The sequence below is a fragment of the Balaenoptera acutorostrata genome, chromosome 4 (genome assembly GCF_949987535.1).
Source record: "Balaenoptera acutorostrata chromosome 4, mBalAcu1.1, whole genome shotgun sequence".
NCBI classification, from domain to species: domain Eukaryota; kingdom Metazoa; phylum Chordata; class Mammalia; order Artiodactyla; family Balaenopteridae; genus Balaenoptera; species Balaenoptera acutorostrata.
In genome coordinates, this window is record NC_080067.1 from 103,772,996 (window position 1) to 103,792,517 (window position 19,522).

General features: G+C 39.6%; 1 protein-coding gene across 5 annotated transcripts in view; it reads right to left on the minus strand.

Annotated features, from left to right (window-relative positions):
• The window catches only part of CMSS1 (cms1 ribosomal small subunit homolog), a 392,335-nt gene that overhangs the window by 67,537 nt on the left and 305,276 nt on the right, over positions 1-19,522 (minus strand). The window contains exon 1 of one of the 5 annotated variants that reach the window (XM_007164043.3): positions 10,597-10,751. The exons of 3 other annotated variants lie outside the window; for them this stretch is intronic. In XM_007164043.3, coding sequence (XP_007164105.1) covers positions 10,597-10,651 — 55 coding nt within the window. In that variant the 5' untranslated portion in view covers positions 10,652-10,751. Of the gene's footprint in view, positions 1-10,596; positions 10,752-19,522 lie in introns of those variants that run through there. One more of the 5 variants, XM_007164042.3, reaches the window with a different exon arrangement.

Sequence of the window (19,522 nt, forward strand, 5' to 3'; positions counted from 1 at the left end):
GCACCTGAATAACAAAGCTGGGTGCTGAGGACTGTGAGGATGGGGAGGCATCTACCCCATGACTGGTTTGCTGCTGACCCTGAATCACGAGGCTGCTGAGAGGGTCAGGGTCACCAGCTGTGTGACCTGGGGGCCGATGGGAAGGTGTGACCTCCCCAACCTCTTGCTTTCTCCCATCGTTCTTATTTCTGCCCCAAAATCGACACATGGTGAAAGAAAAGAAGGGAAAGACTGATGCCTATAGCTGAAGTGTGCAGTTTAATGGCCAGAAACCAGACTTGTCTCATGTAATCAAATCATCATAGTGTTGGTGACAGAGTAAAGACAGTTGAAAAAACAGTTACTATTCCAACTCCCAATTCTCAAGTTATTGTTGGGGCTGAAATTTCTCTCACCTCAAGAGTTTTTATTCTGGAAAATATCCAAAGCACACTTTTTAGCCATATTCGGGTAACTGAAACATGAAAAAAATAGCGATGTTTTTCAGCCATATTAAACTCTAACCAGATGCTCTTAAAAAACTTTTTGCATGTACACAGCATCTTTTATTCTAGAGGAGAGTCATTTTATTTGCCCTGAATTATATCCACCGTAGACTGAAAATACTAACTCTTTAAGAGCCACAGCAACCCACTGATGCATACCATCTCCAGAGAGGAAGCAAAGAGGACCCCATCGGCCTTTCTAATTCTCCCTCTCTACTCACACCACTGGGACTCCAAGTCAGATCAATTTAACAAACATTTACTGAATACTTTCTGCATACCAGGAACAAAGCTGAAGAACGTGGAAAGTTGGCATGAATTTAACCAACTTGCAAAGTGAAAATGACATGTAGGATTCCTGTAAAAAGTATTAGGGCCAGGACCCTACATGAGTAGCTCACCTGACTGTCTGGCTCACCTAAAAGACAGTGCTTCTGGCACCTTTTCTTCTATTAACCAGTAGGCAAAGAGAGAAATGGCTTGGGAATTTGGAGGAAAAGCAGCGTGGAGAAAAGCTATTACAGATTGATCATGAATTCTCAGGTCACCACCCTCAGGAAAACCCCAGAGCATGACCCAGCAGTACCTTGCTTGGTCCCCCACTAACCACTTTGACTCTTTCCATTCTCTACATGAATGCCAGAAAGATCTTTTAAAAATGTAAATAAACTATATAAACTATATAAACTTCCAGGTTAAAACTCCATAGCAGTTTGCTTTTATACTTAGAATTACACCCATGCTCCCTACCACAAACCAAAGGCCCTGCCATGACTGGGCCTCCACTTACCCCTTCAGCCTCCCCTGTTCTCCTCCTTGGCCCACTATACCCCAGCCACACTGACCTCCTGAAGTTCCTAGAATATGCCACCCCGCTTCTTGCCTCAGAGCATTTATGTTTATTGTTCTCATACCTGGACTGCTCCTCCTGGTCTAGCTCCTTCAAAATACTCAGGTCCAGCTTAAATGTCACCTCTTCAGAGGTCTCCTCTGACATCCAAAGTGGGCCCTCCCCTCCCTCTCTATTCTCTGCCATGATTTTCTCTTACTTCCTACCATAGCTATATCACAAGTTATAATTAACTGATTTATTTGTTAACTTTCAATTTATTTGATCCCTCCCATAGATTTAAAATTCCAAGATGGCAGGAACCAACAACATCTGTTTTTTGGTCATATCTTCAGTGTTCACGATAGTCTCTGGACACAGCAGAAAGGCAATAAATAATTGTTGGATGGATGAATAAAGTGAATATAATTGCAAATAGTAAAAAAAAAAAAACAATAGAAGTGGGTCAGCTTTTTATTTTATGTTTTTGCTACCATAAATACTATTATACTACTGTAAATCTTGGATTTCTCTTTGAGGTTTTTCATGTATTCATTTTAACCAGGACCACCCTGACTGAACTTAAGAGGCTAAAAGAATGGAGACCTAACTTATGGCTACAATTAGAAAGTTTCAAAATGATTGCTTTATAACACCAGGTTTGGCATATAATACATTTTAAATAAGGGAGGATTAGCCTTTTCTCATTTAAAGATATTTGTGGTTGAAAGCAGAGCTGCTATTATGTATGCAGCACAGTGTTTCTTAAGAAAAATTACAAAAGAACCTTAAAGTCAAGCACCAGAACACTAAGAATGGAGATTATACGATGTATTCCTGGAAAGCTATTGTGAAGCTGGTCCGAGTGGAACATCCTTGTGACCCTGCCATCTGGCTCTGGCTTAGGATGCCGAACAATGGAGTTGCATGGAAACTCAGAAGTACCCTGGGTACCAGGCCTTCCTCCCCAACCCTGCCCAGTGGCTAAAAATTAAGATCTGGAGTCTTCAGACTGTGTTCTGTCTGGTTCTTTGGCCCGTAAGAACCATGACTGGTCTGGCCACACCAGAAAGGGAGGCCTAGAGTCATCTTCCTGCCTAGGGATGCTCTCTGGAGGGCCCGGAGTGGGCCCTGGCTACTGGTTTACTGGATGCAGCCTTTCTCTGATCACCTCCTGACTTGCTCAGCCCTTAGGATCAATCTTTCTCCTTGGTTTCCTCAGTGTATTTAATTTTTCTGCTAGGACTACAGCTGCTCAGCACCTAGTTTATTTGGATGGGGTTCAGCTTCCTTGTATAATTCTTGTCTTTCCATGTCTCCTGCTCCACATTCCCTAACTGCTGCTTGGGTTCTGGCCCCAACTCAGGCAGCTCACTTGGAATCATGCTGTAGCCCCCTACCCAGATTCTCCCTGCAGGGTTGAAATACCCCCTTGCATTTGTAAGGTTGTAATGTATGCTGCTGGTCCCCATGCTGGGGCAGACTCACCCATTCCTCATCCCCACCCCACAGAGGTCCTAGCATCCTTCATCAGTAAAGTGCATAGAGGTGACACTAGTAGCCCCCTCAGGTCACAGGGATAGCCTTGCTTAAACCCAGGGATGACTTTGGGGAATCTGGGATATAGTGGCTTCCTTAAGGCTTTATGTCAAGTAGAGGGCACCTGGTGGTGTGAAATTTAAACCTGAGTTACACAATTTTCATGAATAAAACATGAGGCTAAAGTTAGATGAGCACTGAGTTTCTTTTCAGGAGAAACATACCGGAGTTCCACAAAGAGGCCTTCTGGTTCCAAATCCTGAAGGTTTCCCACTATACCTCCCTGACTATAATTTTTCTGCTAAAATGCCTCTGGTGGCTCCCCACTGTCTATGGAATACAGTTATAACATCTGGCATCAAAGCAGCAAGGCTCTTAACACTTTTGGACCCAAATAAAAATTCCACTTTACCTAAGACAAAGCTGGACACCATACCCCTGTCCTTCAGGCATGGGAGCAGCTTGCCACTGCTGAGCCCATCATGTGCTCTCATGCCAGCGTGCCTGTGCTCACATGGTGCCCTCTGCTGAGAATGCCCTCCTTCTTACCCTTCCCCTGGCAGAAAACTACTCCTCCTCCCCCAAGGCATCCAGTTCAACTATTTCCACGCCCACCTCCACCCCATGCAACCTCTCTGCCCTGCAGTTCACTTAGACTCAGACAGCACTATGTTTAGCCCGATGTTATAATGCACAGAGCATTACAATTAGAATTTTGATGTGTGCCTCTCCTACTAGATTCTGAGTTTTGCATGGTACTTTGTGGGCACTCAGTAAATATCTGTTGAAGTGAACTGAAAATTGTGTGCTTATACTTGTACACCTGTCCTTTAGGCTATTAAAGACAAAAGTTACTAAGGCAAGATTTGAGCTGAAAAATTAAACAAGCTTTCTGCTGATATAACATGTCTTTATAAGATGTGTCATTAGAAAGGAAAACAAGATTAGAATGAAACATTTTAAAGAGAAGAAGGGCTGATAGGGGAGAAATACTTCTAACTCATGTATTTTCCTGTTCACAAAGGAACTTTCTAGCCAAGAAGAAAACATTGGTCCAATTTGAGATGTTGCTGGAATTATTCCTTCTCTCCTTTTTTCTCTAGTTTTGGGAGAACTAGTACCCATTTGGAAAAGTAATGGAGATGCAAAAGTGAAGAGAGCTATGCAGTGATATATACCAACACGGCTACAGAGTGATGATATAGCTATGCCAAGAGAAAAGCATTACATAATGACATCAAAACAGGACACTTGAGGAATGTCTTAGAGCTAAAACAGCTGTCACCTGGTATTTTGGCATTCTTGATGTATATGAAGAAATAGCGCCTGGAAACCGAAAAGTACAAATTATTTCTAACAAGATTCCGAAGTCAAAAATATGTTTTCCTCATCTTTTTAAAAAAGTTAACCTGGCGACTTCCCTGGTGGTCCAGTGGTAAAGAATCTGCCTTCCAATGCAGGGGACATGGGTTCGATTCCTGCTCAGGGAATTAAGATCCCACATGCCACAGGACAGCTAAGCCTGCGCGCCACAACTACTGAGCTTGCGTGCCTCAACCAGAGCCTGCGTGCCGCAAACTACAGAGCCCACGTGCGCCACAACTAGAGAAGAGAAAACCCGTATGCCACAACTAGAGAGAAGGCTGCGTGCTGCAACAAAGAGCACGTGCGCCACAACGAAAGATTCCGCATGCCTCAAAGAAGATCCCGCATGCTGCAACTAAGACCTGATGCAGCCAAAAATAAATAAATAAAATCTTAAAAAAAAAATAAATAAAAAGTTAACCTGTTAGCATCATTTTCACTTTAGAAAAATGTGAAACCCTAAAATATGTATAATTCCAAAACATTGCCCACAGGTGGGTTTCAAAAGAAGAGAGAGTCACCCCTCATTATACCAGGTTTTCCTAAACAGACCTGTTTTACTGGGAGATACTTTTCTATTTTGTGGCTTAACCAGACCTCTTTTAAAAAAAAATTTTTTATTGGAGTATAGTGATTTACAGTGTTGTGTTAGTTTCAGGTGTACAGCAAAGTGAATCAGTTATACATATTATCCAGACCTCTTATTTTTATATATAAGTCACTAATCCCACCCTTAGGGAAGATGAAGGAGAGGATAATATGTGAAATTTAAATCTGTCAATTTTGCTGCTGGTAAATGTCTGTTAGGAAAAAGTTTAAAAGCCTGGAATTTAAAAGTGACTGATAGGTTGAATATGCGTGCTTTCTTCTTTCTTGACCTTCCGGCTCATTGAGATGCTGTTTTAAAGTTGCTTTACTCTAGGGTTGGTTCTTTCCTTTGTCCACTTGGTCAAAGTGGTTGGTGACGCTTCCTCCATACAATACATATTTATTGTGCTCTGACTGTGCTTGGGGCTGGGGCTACAGTGTTGGAAGGTGCACTCTGCTCTAGGAACTCCCAGTCTCCTGGGGGAGAGACAAGTATGTTGGCAGTTGCAATTAAAGTGGGATTGAGGGTAAGGTGCAGGTAAGCTCTGGGTGCCTTGGGAATACCAAGGAGGAACATAATCCACGTGGGGTGGGGAGAGGACAGTGGGAAGGATGGGTCTGGAATCTGAGTCAGGAAAAAGTGAGGCATGCCCAGGAACACTGTGTGTGATATCCTGTGATCCAGCTCTGCTACTGAGACCCCTGTATTTCTTTTCATAATTCACAGAAATAAACAAACAAAAAACGACAGTTTTAAATGAGTTTCAACCTCACTATATTTTTAAGAACTGATACTGATATATCTCTCAACACCTTGCAGATATCTGCAATGATAACTATTAGTAAGAGCTGAGCAAAAGGCTTAGAGTTAGGTTTACCTGGATCATTTTCAAGTCATCAATTGACAGACTCACAGAATATTAGTGCTTAAATAGAACCAAGATATCTTTCAGTGCACAACCTTCACAGAGGAGGAAATTGAAGCTCAGGGTCAGTGAAAAAATAACCACTAGAAGATTAGGAATATTTTTTCCCTATTTTCCTTCTTTACTTGGTTGCTTGGTCACCTGTAAGTAGGTGGAAAATGACCCTTTAGAGAATCTGTTCTGCTTATGTACACGTACTCACAATTCCATCAGCTGTCTGTTCTACTACAGAACTACGATTCAGCCCAGCTTTCCTCTCTTTCCTCCCCTGCAGATATCCATTTGCAGCAGACACTGTGACAGGAAGGCTATAGGAAGGGGAGAGAATGCTTGTCCTTGGGGCTCAGTTTTTGAAATTTAATTGACAGACTAATATTAATCCCATGGATCCAAAGAAATTTTAATCATGATGAAATTTATGATAATTATATTTTAGGATATACACAAGCAGAGACAGTTACGTTAGTTCTGGAAAAGAGGCCCAGTGGATACTGTGCAAATGGAAAATTAAGAATTATTAAAACAACAACGGTTATTATCTCATACAGTTGCTTATATTTCAAAAGTCTATATTATTAGTATAATTTTAAGCGAAAAGCTGTTCTTTAACCCATTCAAAGCTGACTGAACAAAAAGTGAGAAGTCTGATTTAGGCCCATTGTGGTATGTCAGAATCTCTTCAATATGTCATGTGAAAAGGGGAAGTTTGATAAGGAATTTACTTCTCTGTATTCATAAATACAATACTATAGCAATGCTGTCTAACAGAGATATAATACAAGGCACCTATGTAATGTTAAATTTTCTAGTAGTCTCATTAAAAAGTAAAAATAAATGGTAAAAATAATTTTTAAAAATTGTGGTAAAATACAAATAACATAAAACTTATCATCTTAGCCATTTTTGAGTGTATAATTCAGTAGAATTAAGTACATACACTCACACTGTTGTGCAACCATCATCACTATCCATCTCCAGAATTTTCGTATCACCCGAAACATAAATTCTATACCCATGAAACAATAACTTCCTATTCTCCCTCCCCCCAGCCCTTGGTAACTTTATTCTACTTTCTGTCTCTATGAATCTCACTATTCTAGGTACCTTATACAAGTGGAATCAGACATGATTTATTCTTTTGTGACTGGCTTATTTCACTTAGCATTTGTCTTCAAGGTTCATCCACATTGCAGCATATATCAGATTTCCATTCCTTTTTAAAGGTTGAATAATATTCCATTGTAGGTATATACTACATTTTGCTTATCTACTCATCTGTTGTTGGACATTTGAGTTGTTTCCACCTTTTGGCTACTGTGAAGGTAAAAATAATTTTAATGTATTTTATTTAACTCAGTATATCCAAAGTATTAATATTTCAATATGTAGTTAATATAAAAATAATTAATGAGATACCTTATTTTTTTTGTAAGTCCCTGAAATTCAATGTTTATTTCATAATTATAGCACATCTCAGCTTGGATTAGCCAAATTTCTTGTACTAATTAGCCACATTTAGCTAGCGGTTAATATAGGAGGGTTTGCAGTCAAGATTCGGTAAATCATGACTCCTACTAGAATATATCATAGTGGATAATTCTACTTTATTGGTTCTCATACAGCCCAAGTGTTTAGAACTGGGGCTCTGGAGTCAGACCAATCTAAATTCAAATTTCAGATCTCTCACTAATTAGCTCAATGATGTTAGAAAGGTTGCTTAGTATTTCCAAATGTCAGTTCCTTTATCTGTAAGGTGGAGAAAAAATACAATTTCTCCCATAGGGTTGTTGTGTGAATTAACATTAGTAACACGGGGCTTCCCTGGTGGTCCAGTGGTTTCGAATCCGCCTTTCAATACAGGGGACGCGGGTTTGATCCCTGGTCAGGGACCTAAGATCCCACATGTGGCGGGGCAACTAAGCCCGTGAGCCGTAACTACTGAGCCCGCACGCTCTGGAGCCCGCTTGCCACAACTAGAGAAGCCCACGTGCCTGCAGCTAGAGAAGCCCGCACGCCGCAACAAAGAACAACCCATGCACCACAACAAAGACAAAGCACAGCTAAAAAAAAAAGTAACACAAAGTGCTTAACATAGTGCTGCCACAAAGTGTTACTAACAAGTAGTAAGTTTAATAAAAATAATCCACTAGATAATATATTCACAAAGGCAAGTACCATGTCTGTCTTTTAATGTGCCTGACACATAGTGGGCACTCAATTAACTAAGTGAATAAATATATGAACTCTTCCTTCAGTCATTATAAACTTTAACTGGTTTCCATGACATCTTTGTAGAAGTAGCATAATGATTTGTCATGAAGATACAGATGGCTTGAGGTACAGAAAGAGTATGAGATTCTTATCTTCTTCTTTTTACCTTCCTTTTCATTAAAAAAACATTATTTCTTTTCCCTCTCCTTGAGGGAGTAGGGTTGATGAGGCTTAAAAGACTGTAAAGGTGGTGGAAGCAGCCGGCAAGGTGGGAAGACTGGTTACACACAGAGGCAATGAGCAAACTAGTAAATATCTTGAGGATAACAGAAACCAAGTTATCCTCACTGTTGGGGGAGGGAGTTACAAACATGGAAAGGGTAAAAGCTAGAATGCTCCATGGTGTTAGATCAGAACTGGAGCTATCAATTTGATCTCTCTGGTATTTGATAGAGATAGAGCAACAGATATGACTGTGAGTGTGTGTCTATTTCCTAGCTCTTTTGGCTGAGAGGGCCTAGAGGCAATGAACACACCCTTGTCCAGTGAGCACACCCAATGCCCAGATCTTGGTTTCCATATACTATTTTCCACCATGGACCCAGGTCTCCTTGAAGATGTGGATAATTCCAGGACTGGGTAGAGAAAGTACAAGATGTACATGGAACATTTTCTTGTGCCAGAAAGTAAGAAAGTACTTAGAAAATGATGAGGACTTGTCAAAAGGACACAAGAGTCAGCTGGAGGAACTTCCACTTGACAAATCTGGGATCATTTGGGCATCAAAATAAATAATGATATTAACGGAGTATAAGCCTCTGAATAAAATAGGAATCCATAACTGCATACTGATATAAATAAATACAAAAACAAATAGGGGAGAAGGGAAAGCTCTGCCCTACAGTAGAAAGTTTACTTAGGAACAATATATTTACATAGTCTCAAATTATCTTCCCAGAAAAATATTTATTAATTGCAAAGGGAAAAACTATAACTTTACAGTGGAAAAATCTGGCATATACCACCTTAACAAAGTGGGGCTGGTATGGACCAACTCCCTTTATGTGTCTCCTCATATGATTAACTAAGAATAATACAACATTGCTTCTGTGATATTCCTGCCAAAAAATGCACAAACTCAGTCTCATAATAAGGAAATACCACACCAACCTAAGGTGAGGAACATTTTACAAAATGTACCCTTCAAAAATGTCAAGTCACAAAAGACAAGGAAAGACTGAAGAACTGTTCGAGACTGAAGGAGAGCCATGACAACTAAATGCTCTACATATAATCCTGGACCAAAAGAAAAAACAAATTTTCCCCCGACAAATGATATTACTGAGACATTTGCTGAAAAGTTGAATGGGAACTATGGATTAGAAAGTAATACTGTGTCAATATTAATTTACTGAATTTGATAGTAATACTATAGTTATGTAGAAAAGTGTACTTGCTTTTAGGATAACAACACTGAAGCATATAAGTCGATTCAGAAAAATATATACACACACGCATATAAACAAAAGGTGGTGGCTGGGAAGAGGGAGGCTGGAGGAAAAAAGGTGGAGGGGAAAGGAAGGAGGGAGGGAGAAAGCAAATGTGGTAAAATGCTAAAAATTGGAGAACCTGGGTGAAGAGTATAAAGGAGTTCTTTATTATTCATGTATATTTTCTGTAAGTTTGAAATTATTTAATGATAATAGCTAAAAATAAAGAGCACAGGTTTCGGTGTGACTCAGATCCAAGTTTGAATTCCAAGTCTGATATTCATCATCCATGAGACTCTAGGGCAGTTATTTAATTATTCTGAGCTTTGGTTTTCTTATTTGATCACCAATACAGGACTAACTTAGAGGGATGCTGTGAGGACTAAATAAAATAATGCACAGATTGAGCACCTGGCTGGTGATGGGTTTGCCTGGTAGAGGACCTGATACCTAACTGGTGAGACAGTACATAACTTGCTGAAGAAATGAACACGCTTCTTCCTCCTGCCCCTCCCCCTCCAATCAGAATAATTGATACCACTTAGAGAAAATTAGATTCTTCAGATTTTAGTAAAGTATGAGATTTTTCTTAACACCTGAATAATATAAAACAAAAATGTTCAATAATCATAATAAATACCATCATACATTTGAATGTTGCTCTGAAGTTTCCTCAGCACTTTGCACTCATGTCTCATGTGACACTGAATGGAACAGGCAGGCATTCAAGTTAAAGTTCAACACAGCGTTAATAATAGCGAATTTCTGCAGTGCCTTGGGTTATGACTGTCAAAGAAGAGGGCATGCCCTTGTTACTTAAATCTTGAAGGAGGCTTGCATCAGTTCTTGGTTGCAGGGTACAAAATGAGGTGCAGTCTAATGTCCACCTGGGCATCTGTTCTTAAGATGCTGGCACTGCTGTTTGTTTGTGGTTCACCGTGTATCTGGGGCAGTGACAAGGCAGGGAAGGGGACCCAGGTCGTGCCTGGGAGGTTTCTTCTCTCAGCCAAGATGTGCACATGAATTTGAAATTATCCAAGAGGGTGGTTTCAGAGTTGCCTGCCAAAGAGTGCTGTCTCCTAATCTGGAGAGCAGCTGCTGGGCACAGGCATGCAAACATACACACAAACACATACACACAGACACACTCATGGAGCCTATACCTGCCTCTACTTGTCTGCTCTGGGCAGATGGCTTCTGGCTTTTGGGTCGCCTCATCCTGCAGCTCAGTATGGTTAGACCCTTTCTTCCGTGGAGACTGGCAGGCTGTGGGGTGAGGGATTCTGCAAGGTCGCCTGTCTTCAGAGTATGAAGGACACTGCCCGGAGAGGGAGGAGGGTTATATTTAGTGTTTGGGCCCAGTCAGTGTTGGGCTCCCCACTGCCTCTCCTCTGCGGAACTGTCAGTGGCCCCTGGTTGCAAGTTCTCCGTGGCTTTGAAGCCCGCAAAACAAAAACTGAGAGAGTGTCCAAAAAAAAAAAAGGAAGAAAACGCTGTTGGTCCCTGGATGCCACTATTGGATTTTGGTGGGGATGAGAAGAGAGGACCACTGGGCGTGATCAAGCAAAGGCACCTGCACGGTAAGGTAAGTGTCCCCATTGCTACTGAGAAGAGGCTTTGGGGATGTTTCTGTGTTATCCAACATCCAGGAACTGCCAGCACTGCTCTCCAGGAGCAGGAGCTTCTGGGCATTATGCAAAGGAATAGAGTAAATCTCAGGTGTGATTAAGGGCTTATGAAGGATGATGACTTTTAGACTAATATGAGTAACAGCTGCTTGCAAAATAGAGGAACTATCCTGACAGTAGGTATGTTTTGATAAACTGGTAGGTATGAAAGAAGACCAAAATAAAATCTTAAATTGTTATCCTCTTTAGAGTAAGACAACTGGTCAAAAATTTTTAAAAAATGGTTTGGGCAAATGACTTTTCTTGTTAATAGCTTGATTTTGTAAACTGATGTAAATGATTAATACATAATTTCAAAATCATCAAAAATGTGATAACAATGGAGAAGTATACTGGATAGGCTAGACGGGAGAGGAGGAATTCTCTTTTCATGGAAAGACAGAAGAAACCAGCATCTTAAAATGGCAACTAGAAGTATTCTTTTTTCTTTACTTTTGTTCATATTTCTTTGATGCTAAGATTTGATGAATGAGGGCCAGAAAACAGAAGCACATTTCTGAGGTAGGGTTTTGGAAGGTCTTGGAAGACACCTATAACCCCAAAGAACATGATTGGATATCTGTGGCACAACAAATCTCAGTGTCAATGGGAAATAATGCCAGATTGCTGCCAAATGATACCAGAGAAAGTTCTGCTCGCTGTACTTGCTCAGTGGGAGTATTAGTCAATGTTTAGGGTGAATTCATAGTTTTGAATACAGATCCCCATTCAAGAGAGATACGTGTTCAGCTAAATTTCTTGTGACATATTCAATCACATATCAACTGATGATCACATATCTTCAATATCTATGCAAGTCTCAGGAAGAACTGCAAGAAAAGCAATACATATACTGCTTAGCTACATTCACCATGTTTCATGTGTGTATTAGGTTTGTAATAAGGGAGAGCAGGGGGTAGCGTACTACTGGAGAGAACTCTTCCAAACTATGGCAATGTTCCTCTAGACGCAGCTAAAAATGCTTTTCCTATGATGACACGTTCCAATATATCAATCTTCTATCCCTCAAAACCAAATATTCCGGGTAAATATATCTCTACAGTTATCAGTTGATGCTATTATGAAACTCACATTTTACTTAATTAAAAATCAGCATAGGGCTTCCATGGTGGTGCAGTGGTTGAGAATCTGCCTGCCAATGCAGGGGACAGGGGTTCAAGCCCTGGTCTGGGAAGATCCCACATGCTGCGGAGCAACTATGCCCGTGAGCCACAACTACTGAGCCTGCGCGTCTGGAGCCTGTGCTCCACAACAAGAGAGGCCGTGATAGTGAGAGGCCCACGCACCGCGATGAAGAGTGGCCCCCGCTTGCCGCAACTAGAGAAAGCCCTCGCACAGAAACGAAGACCCAGCACGGCCAAAAATGAAAATAAATTAATTAATTAATTTTAAAAAATCAGCATAAACACTTCAAGAACTCTTTGCTATTGAAAAATAGCAGCAATAATATTCATGGGCTATTTCTACTTCTTTAAGACAAATATGTAGGGCAATTAAGACAGGTCTACTCTTGGAAGAGTTTTTCATGTAATTTCCCAAAGCAATGTAGAGTTTGGGTTCTTATGATAACCAATGCAAAAATACTCTGTAAAAATTCTGCGATGAAGGAAAGTATTGATTATAAGCAAAGAAGTGCAAAAAATTTTTAAAAAAAGTTTAGCTTCTGTTAAAGTTCATACGTAGTTGTCTTTTTTGCTTAAACTTTTTTGTTATTGAAGTAAAAAATTTGTTAGCCAAGAATTGGTCTCAGGTAGTGGCATTGTCATTGGAGATGGAGATACTTTATTGTGGCTTCAAAATGATGATCCATTTGCCTATTGTATGAGACAGATGTTGTAATGTGCCAAGAGTTTGGCAGGTCCAGGAATAGGGAAAAACAAAAGTAAAGGGCCCTGTATTCTTCAGAATAGAGTCCATGTTATTCCTTGTCTTAACGTAAAGGAAAATTTTCATTACTACTGAAATACATGTCTCGCCTCTTCAGTATGTTACATTAAAAAATATTTAAAGAAAAAAATGTTAGTTGCTTTTATTTGCCTTAGGACAGAACTAGTGGCCACCAGCATTTAATAGCCATTCATAATGAGCACAGAATAACTTTTTTTTGTTTCATTATAATTAGGTAGAACACTTCTATAGTAAAAGGGCTTAATTAGTTTGCTCATTTATTCATTCATTCAACAAATGCTTAGAGTGCCTACTACGTGCTGGGTTACCGGGCATACAGCAGTGAGTGGGGCAAACGTGGTTTCTACATGCTCTGAGTGTAGAAATCTTCACGGAGGGGCTGATTATTAGTGATTTGAACCTTTATATTGTTCATGTTGTTTACCATGGTATTTTCAACTTTATTTCTAATTAAAAGACCAGAAAATTTTTTTTCCTACTTAAAAAAGTTTATTTAGTGTCTGCAAGATAGGGGGACAATTCCAGGGACCAAATAATCAAATAATCAGATTGGAATATACATTTTAGTGCAAATACTTGAGTCTTCTTTGAGGGACGTTGACATTTCTGTTCTAAATACAGATGTCAGACAATAGGCTCACATACTGATAGTTTGCTCCTTCAGAATTGGGTCGGACAAGAAGTCCCTAAGGAGGACATTAGAGCAAAATTTGTATTATAGCCTCATAGCTATCTGGGGCTCAAATCTGACGAAAGTTCAAGATGTTTCTGTCTAATCTGTCTGACCGGAGGCTACAACTAAAAGAGCGGAACACTGTGTTTCTCATCTTGGTTGAGGAAACTTTGTATAATGGCATCAATCTTAACAACAGTGTCATTTTACACCTAGGAGGTGTCCTACATTGTTTACAGAATTTGAATATCCGTCACTCACTTGATCCTAAGGTGACCCGGCGTGATAGGAAAGGCAGGTATTATTCCCTATTTAGCAGATGGAAAAACTAAGTTTTAGACCTTTATGGGACCAGCCCAGCTAATGTTCTCTCTAATGCACAGTCTCATTAAGTAATTTCTCAAATGAAGGACTAGAAAAATTCTGAGTTTTCAACATAAGCACTCACAGTTCGGACTACTGTTTGAAGGTGGGGGCAGCCAACTGGAAACTGACAATACGAGAGTTTCAGGCCTCCCCAAACCCTATCCTCTTTCTGCCTCCGTTCCCTTCTACATACTCACCCTACAGTTCTTTCCTGTGGCCCTCAAAAATATCAGTTTAGTTTCTAAAAGAGATATAAGCTACTGCTTTTTTCTTCTTTTTAGGAAAGGAATGGAATAGTATAATAGTATACTCACCTACATGTGAATGCCAATGGAATTTTAAACTGCTGGTTAGTACCAAAAGCCTGGCAACATAAAAAGCTGTCAAATCAGATTAGACCAATTGTCCACCCAGCCCAGATCCTGCTGGGCTGGAAGCATAAGTGGGCCCTTGAGAGAAGCAGTTTATCATGGGTAAGAGAAAATATCACAGGAAGAAAATTTATATGGGGGAAAATGGTAACCTGAGAGCTATATCAACTGAGATATATCAGTTAACCGAGAACTATGTCAAGATAGGCAGAGCTGAACAGACCAGTCTTGAGTGAGTGAAGAAGGTCTTCCTGGTGGATTTTAAGAGAGTAAACTGATCTGCTGGCAACTGAGATACTGAAGGTAACAGTGTGCAGGGCACCACTCATAGCTAGTACTGTCTGTTACTACTAGCTACGATCAATCGAATGCACTTTATTTCTTCCTTACATTTTTTCCTGGAATTTGTTTTGTGCCTATTTAAGGTTTATGGTAATTGTTTGGAGGCTTTCAGCTACTCTTCTCTCGGGGCTTGGAAAGAATGTCTTAGATCTCCCTGACAGATCTAGGGACGATCCTTTGACTAGGAAAAGTAGAATTCAGGGGAGGATAGGAGTGTGGATAAAGCAGAGGCTGCTTCTGCGCTTCTTCTAGGAGCTGCTGCTCCAGGCCCTGAAACAGAAAGAGACAGAGGCAGCTGCCTCTGAGCCATGGTATTAAACTGCCAGGTTGGGCCTAGGGACACCAGCTCCTTAGTTTTCAGCTGCTCCAAACATCTTCACACGTAGCTATTTTAAGAACCTTTGCATTTGATCAGGGAGCATGTGGGGTTAAGCCTTGTGTTTTCCATTTCAGTTTTAGATCCTAAGCAGATGCAGTTAGTAGTTCAGAATTTAAAAACTTATTAGTGTATTTCCCCCCAACCAGTGCAAAAATAACTTCACACTGGGGAGAAAAATCATGGAATCGAGATGGAGACTTGTTTCTTAAATAAAATTAAAAGAATTTAGAACTTGGATTTTTAAAAAAATCACTAATATTTCCCATCATAATTCTTATTTGGCAAATTTCGGCTAAAAGTATGAAAGAATAAATAAAATCATTTGGCTAGAGTCAGGATAATACATAACTATTTGTGCTAGTGCCCATTAATCTAACCGTATATTCTACTTATTATGCTTGGAATATTGCTGACAAGGACACCTTTGTATATTAGGGACACTTAGGATTGTCTGATGATAGCAAATGGTGATTTACCACTTGAACTTTGACAATCAGAGAAAGGTATCCTCTAAGATACCTCACCACCCTCCCTGAAGAGACAGAGTTGAAACAAGAATGAAGGCAACATAAAACAAAAAATTCTTTCTTTTAAAAATCTTTTAAGCTAAGTATCTGTAAATTCCTCTAAAATTTATACAGGTCTTCCTTGGTCTGTTGAAATTCTGTATCTCTAATGGTCCACCACACATCTATGAATCTGAACCAGAGTTGCCCAATCTCTTAGTTTAAAAGATACATTTGTACTCTTCAGGAGATTCAACAAAGCAGAAGTGCTGGAATCTGCTGCTTGGATCCAGTTCTGGAAAAATAAAGGAGGTATGGTAACCAATTGTCCAGGTGCACCTGGGACTGAGGGATTTCCCAGGCTTCAGGACTTTCAGTGCTAAAATCAGGACTGTTCTGGGAAAACCAGGGTAGTGGGTCACCCTAAATGGAGAACACATACCTGAAATGATCAAATTATAGAGGCTTATTGCTGTAGAGGACTGGGGTATAGAAACCAAGTGCCCTAATTCTCAGTCTGGCGCACTGTATACATGGCAGACTCCTTGTTTAGGGAGATGGGGGGAGAAGTTTGGTCACAAGATTCATCTGCTTATGGAGTTTCACCCTTCCTAACACAAGATGAGACCTGAAGGCACAATAACAAAGTGTCATCTGGAAGCTTGGGAAGTTCAAGTTTCCCAATGAATTGGCCCAGTTTCCCAGGAAAACAACGAAAACGAAGACTCCAAGATTATTCAGGTATTCCATAGTTATATCTTTTGTTTAAGATTTTACAAGGGCAACATATATGCGCTCACACAAATTCAAGGGGAAATAGTGCACAAAGCATACAAGTCCGCTGAATCACTAGAACAGAGTAAGAACAGAATAAGGGCTGTCTGAACTGAATATACCAATATCAAACAAAATCCCAGTTAGAACTAAACCACTAAATGGATGTATTCATTATCATAGATTTTCAGTGAAAAAAAATAAAGAAATTTTAGGGTACTAAAATAAACAAAGGAAAAAGAATCCTTAGAAAATAACTGATACGGTCTGCTCTTCTCATTTCACAGATGAAGAATTGAAGCCTGAGGAAGTTTTCCCAAGGTCTTAGAACTAGTTAGTGGCAGAGAAATATGCCTGTTTTTCTGAGATAGTTAAAAATGATCAACCTACAGAAATTCAACTCTCTACTCTTGTGTAACAATGCCTATCAAAATTGCACTGTCTAATGTAAAAAGCCACCAGGCAAAAAAAACACGCAGAAAATTTCAAGTAGCTGCCTCCAAATATACATAGTTGCCTGATAAATATACAATTACAAGGGAATATCAGCTGATTTTAGTACCAGAGACATTACTGCATGTTCAATATCTGTCAAAACCAACAGGCACCACTGCCGCCCCACCATAGCCTATACTCAATATGGGAGGGTATCACAAAAGAAGATGACTCAGGCCATATTTGGAAGGAGCATATACTTGTCCATTTGTTTACTTATTTTTGTATCAAGCAAATGCCAGGCAACCCAATTTTGATCTCAGAATTATATAGTAACATCTAGATAAGGAGTCACGCCGAACCACTAGAACAGAGTGAGGGCCCTCTGAACTGAATATATCAATATCAAACAAAATCCCAGTTAGTACTAAACCAGTAAACGGATGTACTCATTATCATAATGCATAATGCTTAAGAACATGGATTTTTCCAGATGGCATCATGGGTTTTAATTCTAATTCTGTGTGGTCTTCAAAAAGTTACTTAACCTCTCAAAGTTTAAGTTTCCTCAATCATAAAATGGAGATAATAATTGTACTTGCGTTTTGGGAAACAATAAATGAGAAATATAAAGGGTTAAGTACAGTTAGTGGCAAATAATAAGTGCTCAGTAATCAGGAGATATTATTATCATTATTAATAATACAGAAAACTCCCACCATGGTGTTATAGATTGGATCTAACAAAATTCAGTCTTGAGAGTGTGGTATGTCAGGCCTTTCTGAGAAGCTGATAAATGTTACAAGACCCAGGATACACACAGACACAAAATTTGGATCCCTTGGACCAAATTAAGAAGTCTTGGGCTAGAAATGTCACCTAGAAACCAAGGGAACTGGCATTTGAATGATGTGTTTTCTTTGGGACCCTAAGAACCACTGCTTTAGACACTATATGCCCCCAGACAGGTGTGAGTTTAAAATGCCAAATTTTGTGGTTTTGGCATAAAAAAAAATCCAGAAAGTTGATTATTAAAAGTAAACCACAAATTTCTTTGACCTATGTTAAATTAAGTAGGAATATCCTTTTCCCTTCCTTGAGATTCTCTAGCCATAAGAAAGTCACTATTATTTTTTTTTTTTTGCAATTCTTTTGCTCTCTCCTCCCATAAAATTTAGATCGTGTAATGGAAGTTCCATCAAAATGTGATAATTTATGGGCCCACAGCCCAGAGGATTTTGAGGGGACAATGAAATTCCTAATGTGTGCAAATTATTCCAGAATGGGAAATGACTCTTCCTGTGTACCAGTAATTATTTATGTAACAGTACCTTGGGAGAATGTTAATGGTAGAGCATTAAATTACTCCTTTTAAAACAAGGCATTTCCACAGGGTTTTATATCTTCTTTCCTAATTTGGAAAGACAGCATTTGTACACACAAAATAGCAAGTTTTACTATTTTACTGTTAAGTGGTTAGGTCAGGTTTCAGACAGACTGTCCTGATGCATTAATACCTGCCAATTGTGTGGAAGGAAAGCTCCAGTTCAAACCATGACAGAGTTGTGGATCCATTGCTCTTAAAGTAAGCAAAGTAACAAGCAAATTCCAATACCAAAAAAGTGCCAAAAGAGGCCATAATGCCTACTGAAGGGAGAAAAACTTTAGTTTACCTCAAATTCACATGCACTTAGTAATTTCCCCAGATGGCATCATAAAACTGCAATCATGACCAAAATAATCTAAGTTATTTCAGCACGTAATTCTATTATTATGTTCCCATCCACATCTGGATAGTTCATTTGTAAAAGGCAATTTCAGTTGAGAAAAGAACTCAAAAAGTTCAGCTAGGTCTAGTGGAACTAATCTGTATATAAACAAGGAATTTTTTTTAAGCAGTATGGAAGAACATAAAGATTTTCACCTGTACTTGCAGCACTAAAACAGTAGTTCAGCGTGAACTGGTAACTACAAATTTAATTCTCTTGGCTCTGTCACAAAATCCATAAGAACTTAATGCTTTCAGGGTTAGATCAGATACACGTTAGTGGCAAAATGCCCGTCACCATTATAGTGGGGCTTCTGCATTTCAATCCATTGCCCTAGTGACCAGAAAACATTTTCCTTAGTGTTTCCTTTAGCATATTTCTGCTATCTTATTAATTTTCAGCAGTTTTTTTAAACAGCAAAATAACCTCTGGTATTTTAAAATTTCCAGAAATGTGAAAACATACTATAGGGATCAGAGCCTGGGATTAGTGGAACAGCCAGTGAAACACCACTTGAGCGAATCAGATGGCATGTAACTCATCTAAAGGATTCCAAAGGGAGTTCGCATTCCCAGCAGGAAGGTGAGCAACATGCCCTAGCACAGGCTACGGTACAAGCTTCTGAATCTAAAACTCTCATAAGGACACACTGTTACAGAAGATGATGCCCATGCATGAAGGCAGACCTTTTTTTTTTTCTTTTTTTAACTAAGAGATCATTCTCTAGGTCTCAACTGTTCTTTGGGTAAAAAGCCAAAGTAGGGCTTCTTGCAACAATCCTCCACCAGGTAGCTCTAGATCCTCTGCCACTGTTTCTCACTATCTCCACCAGAGTCCTTGCCCCAGAGGTCCTACTGTATCTTGCTTAATCCTGAGAT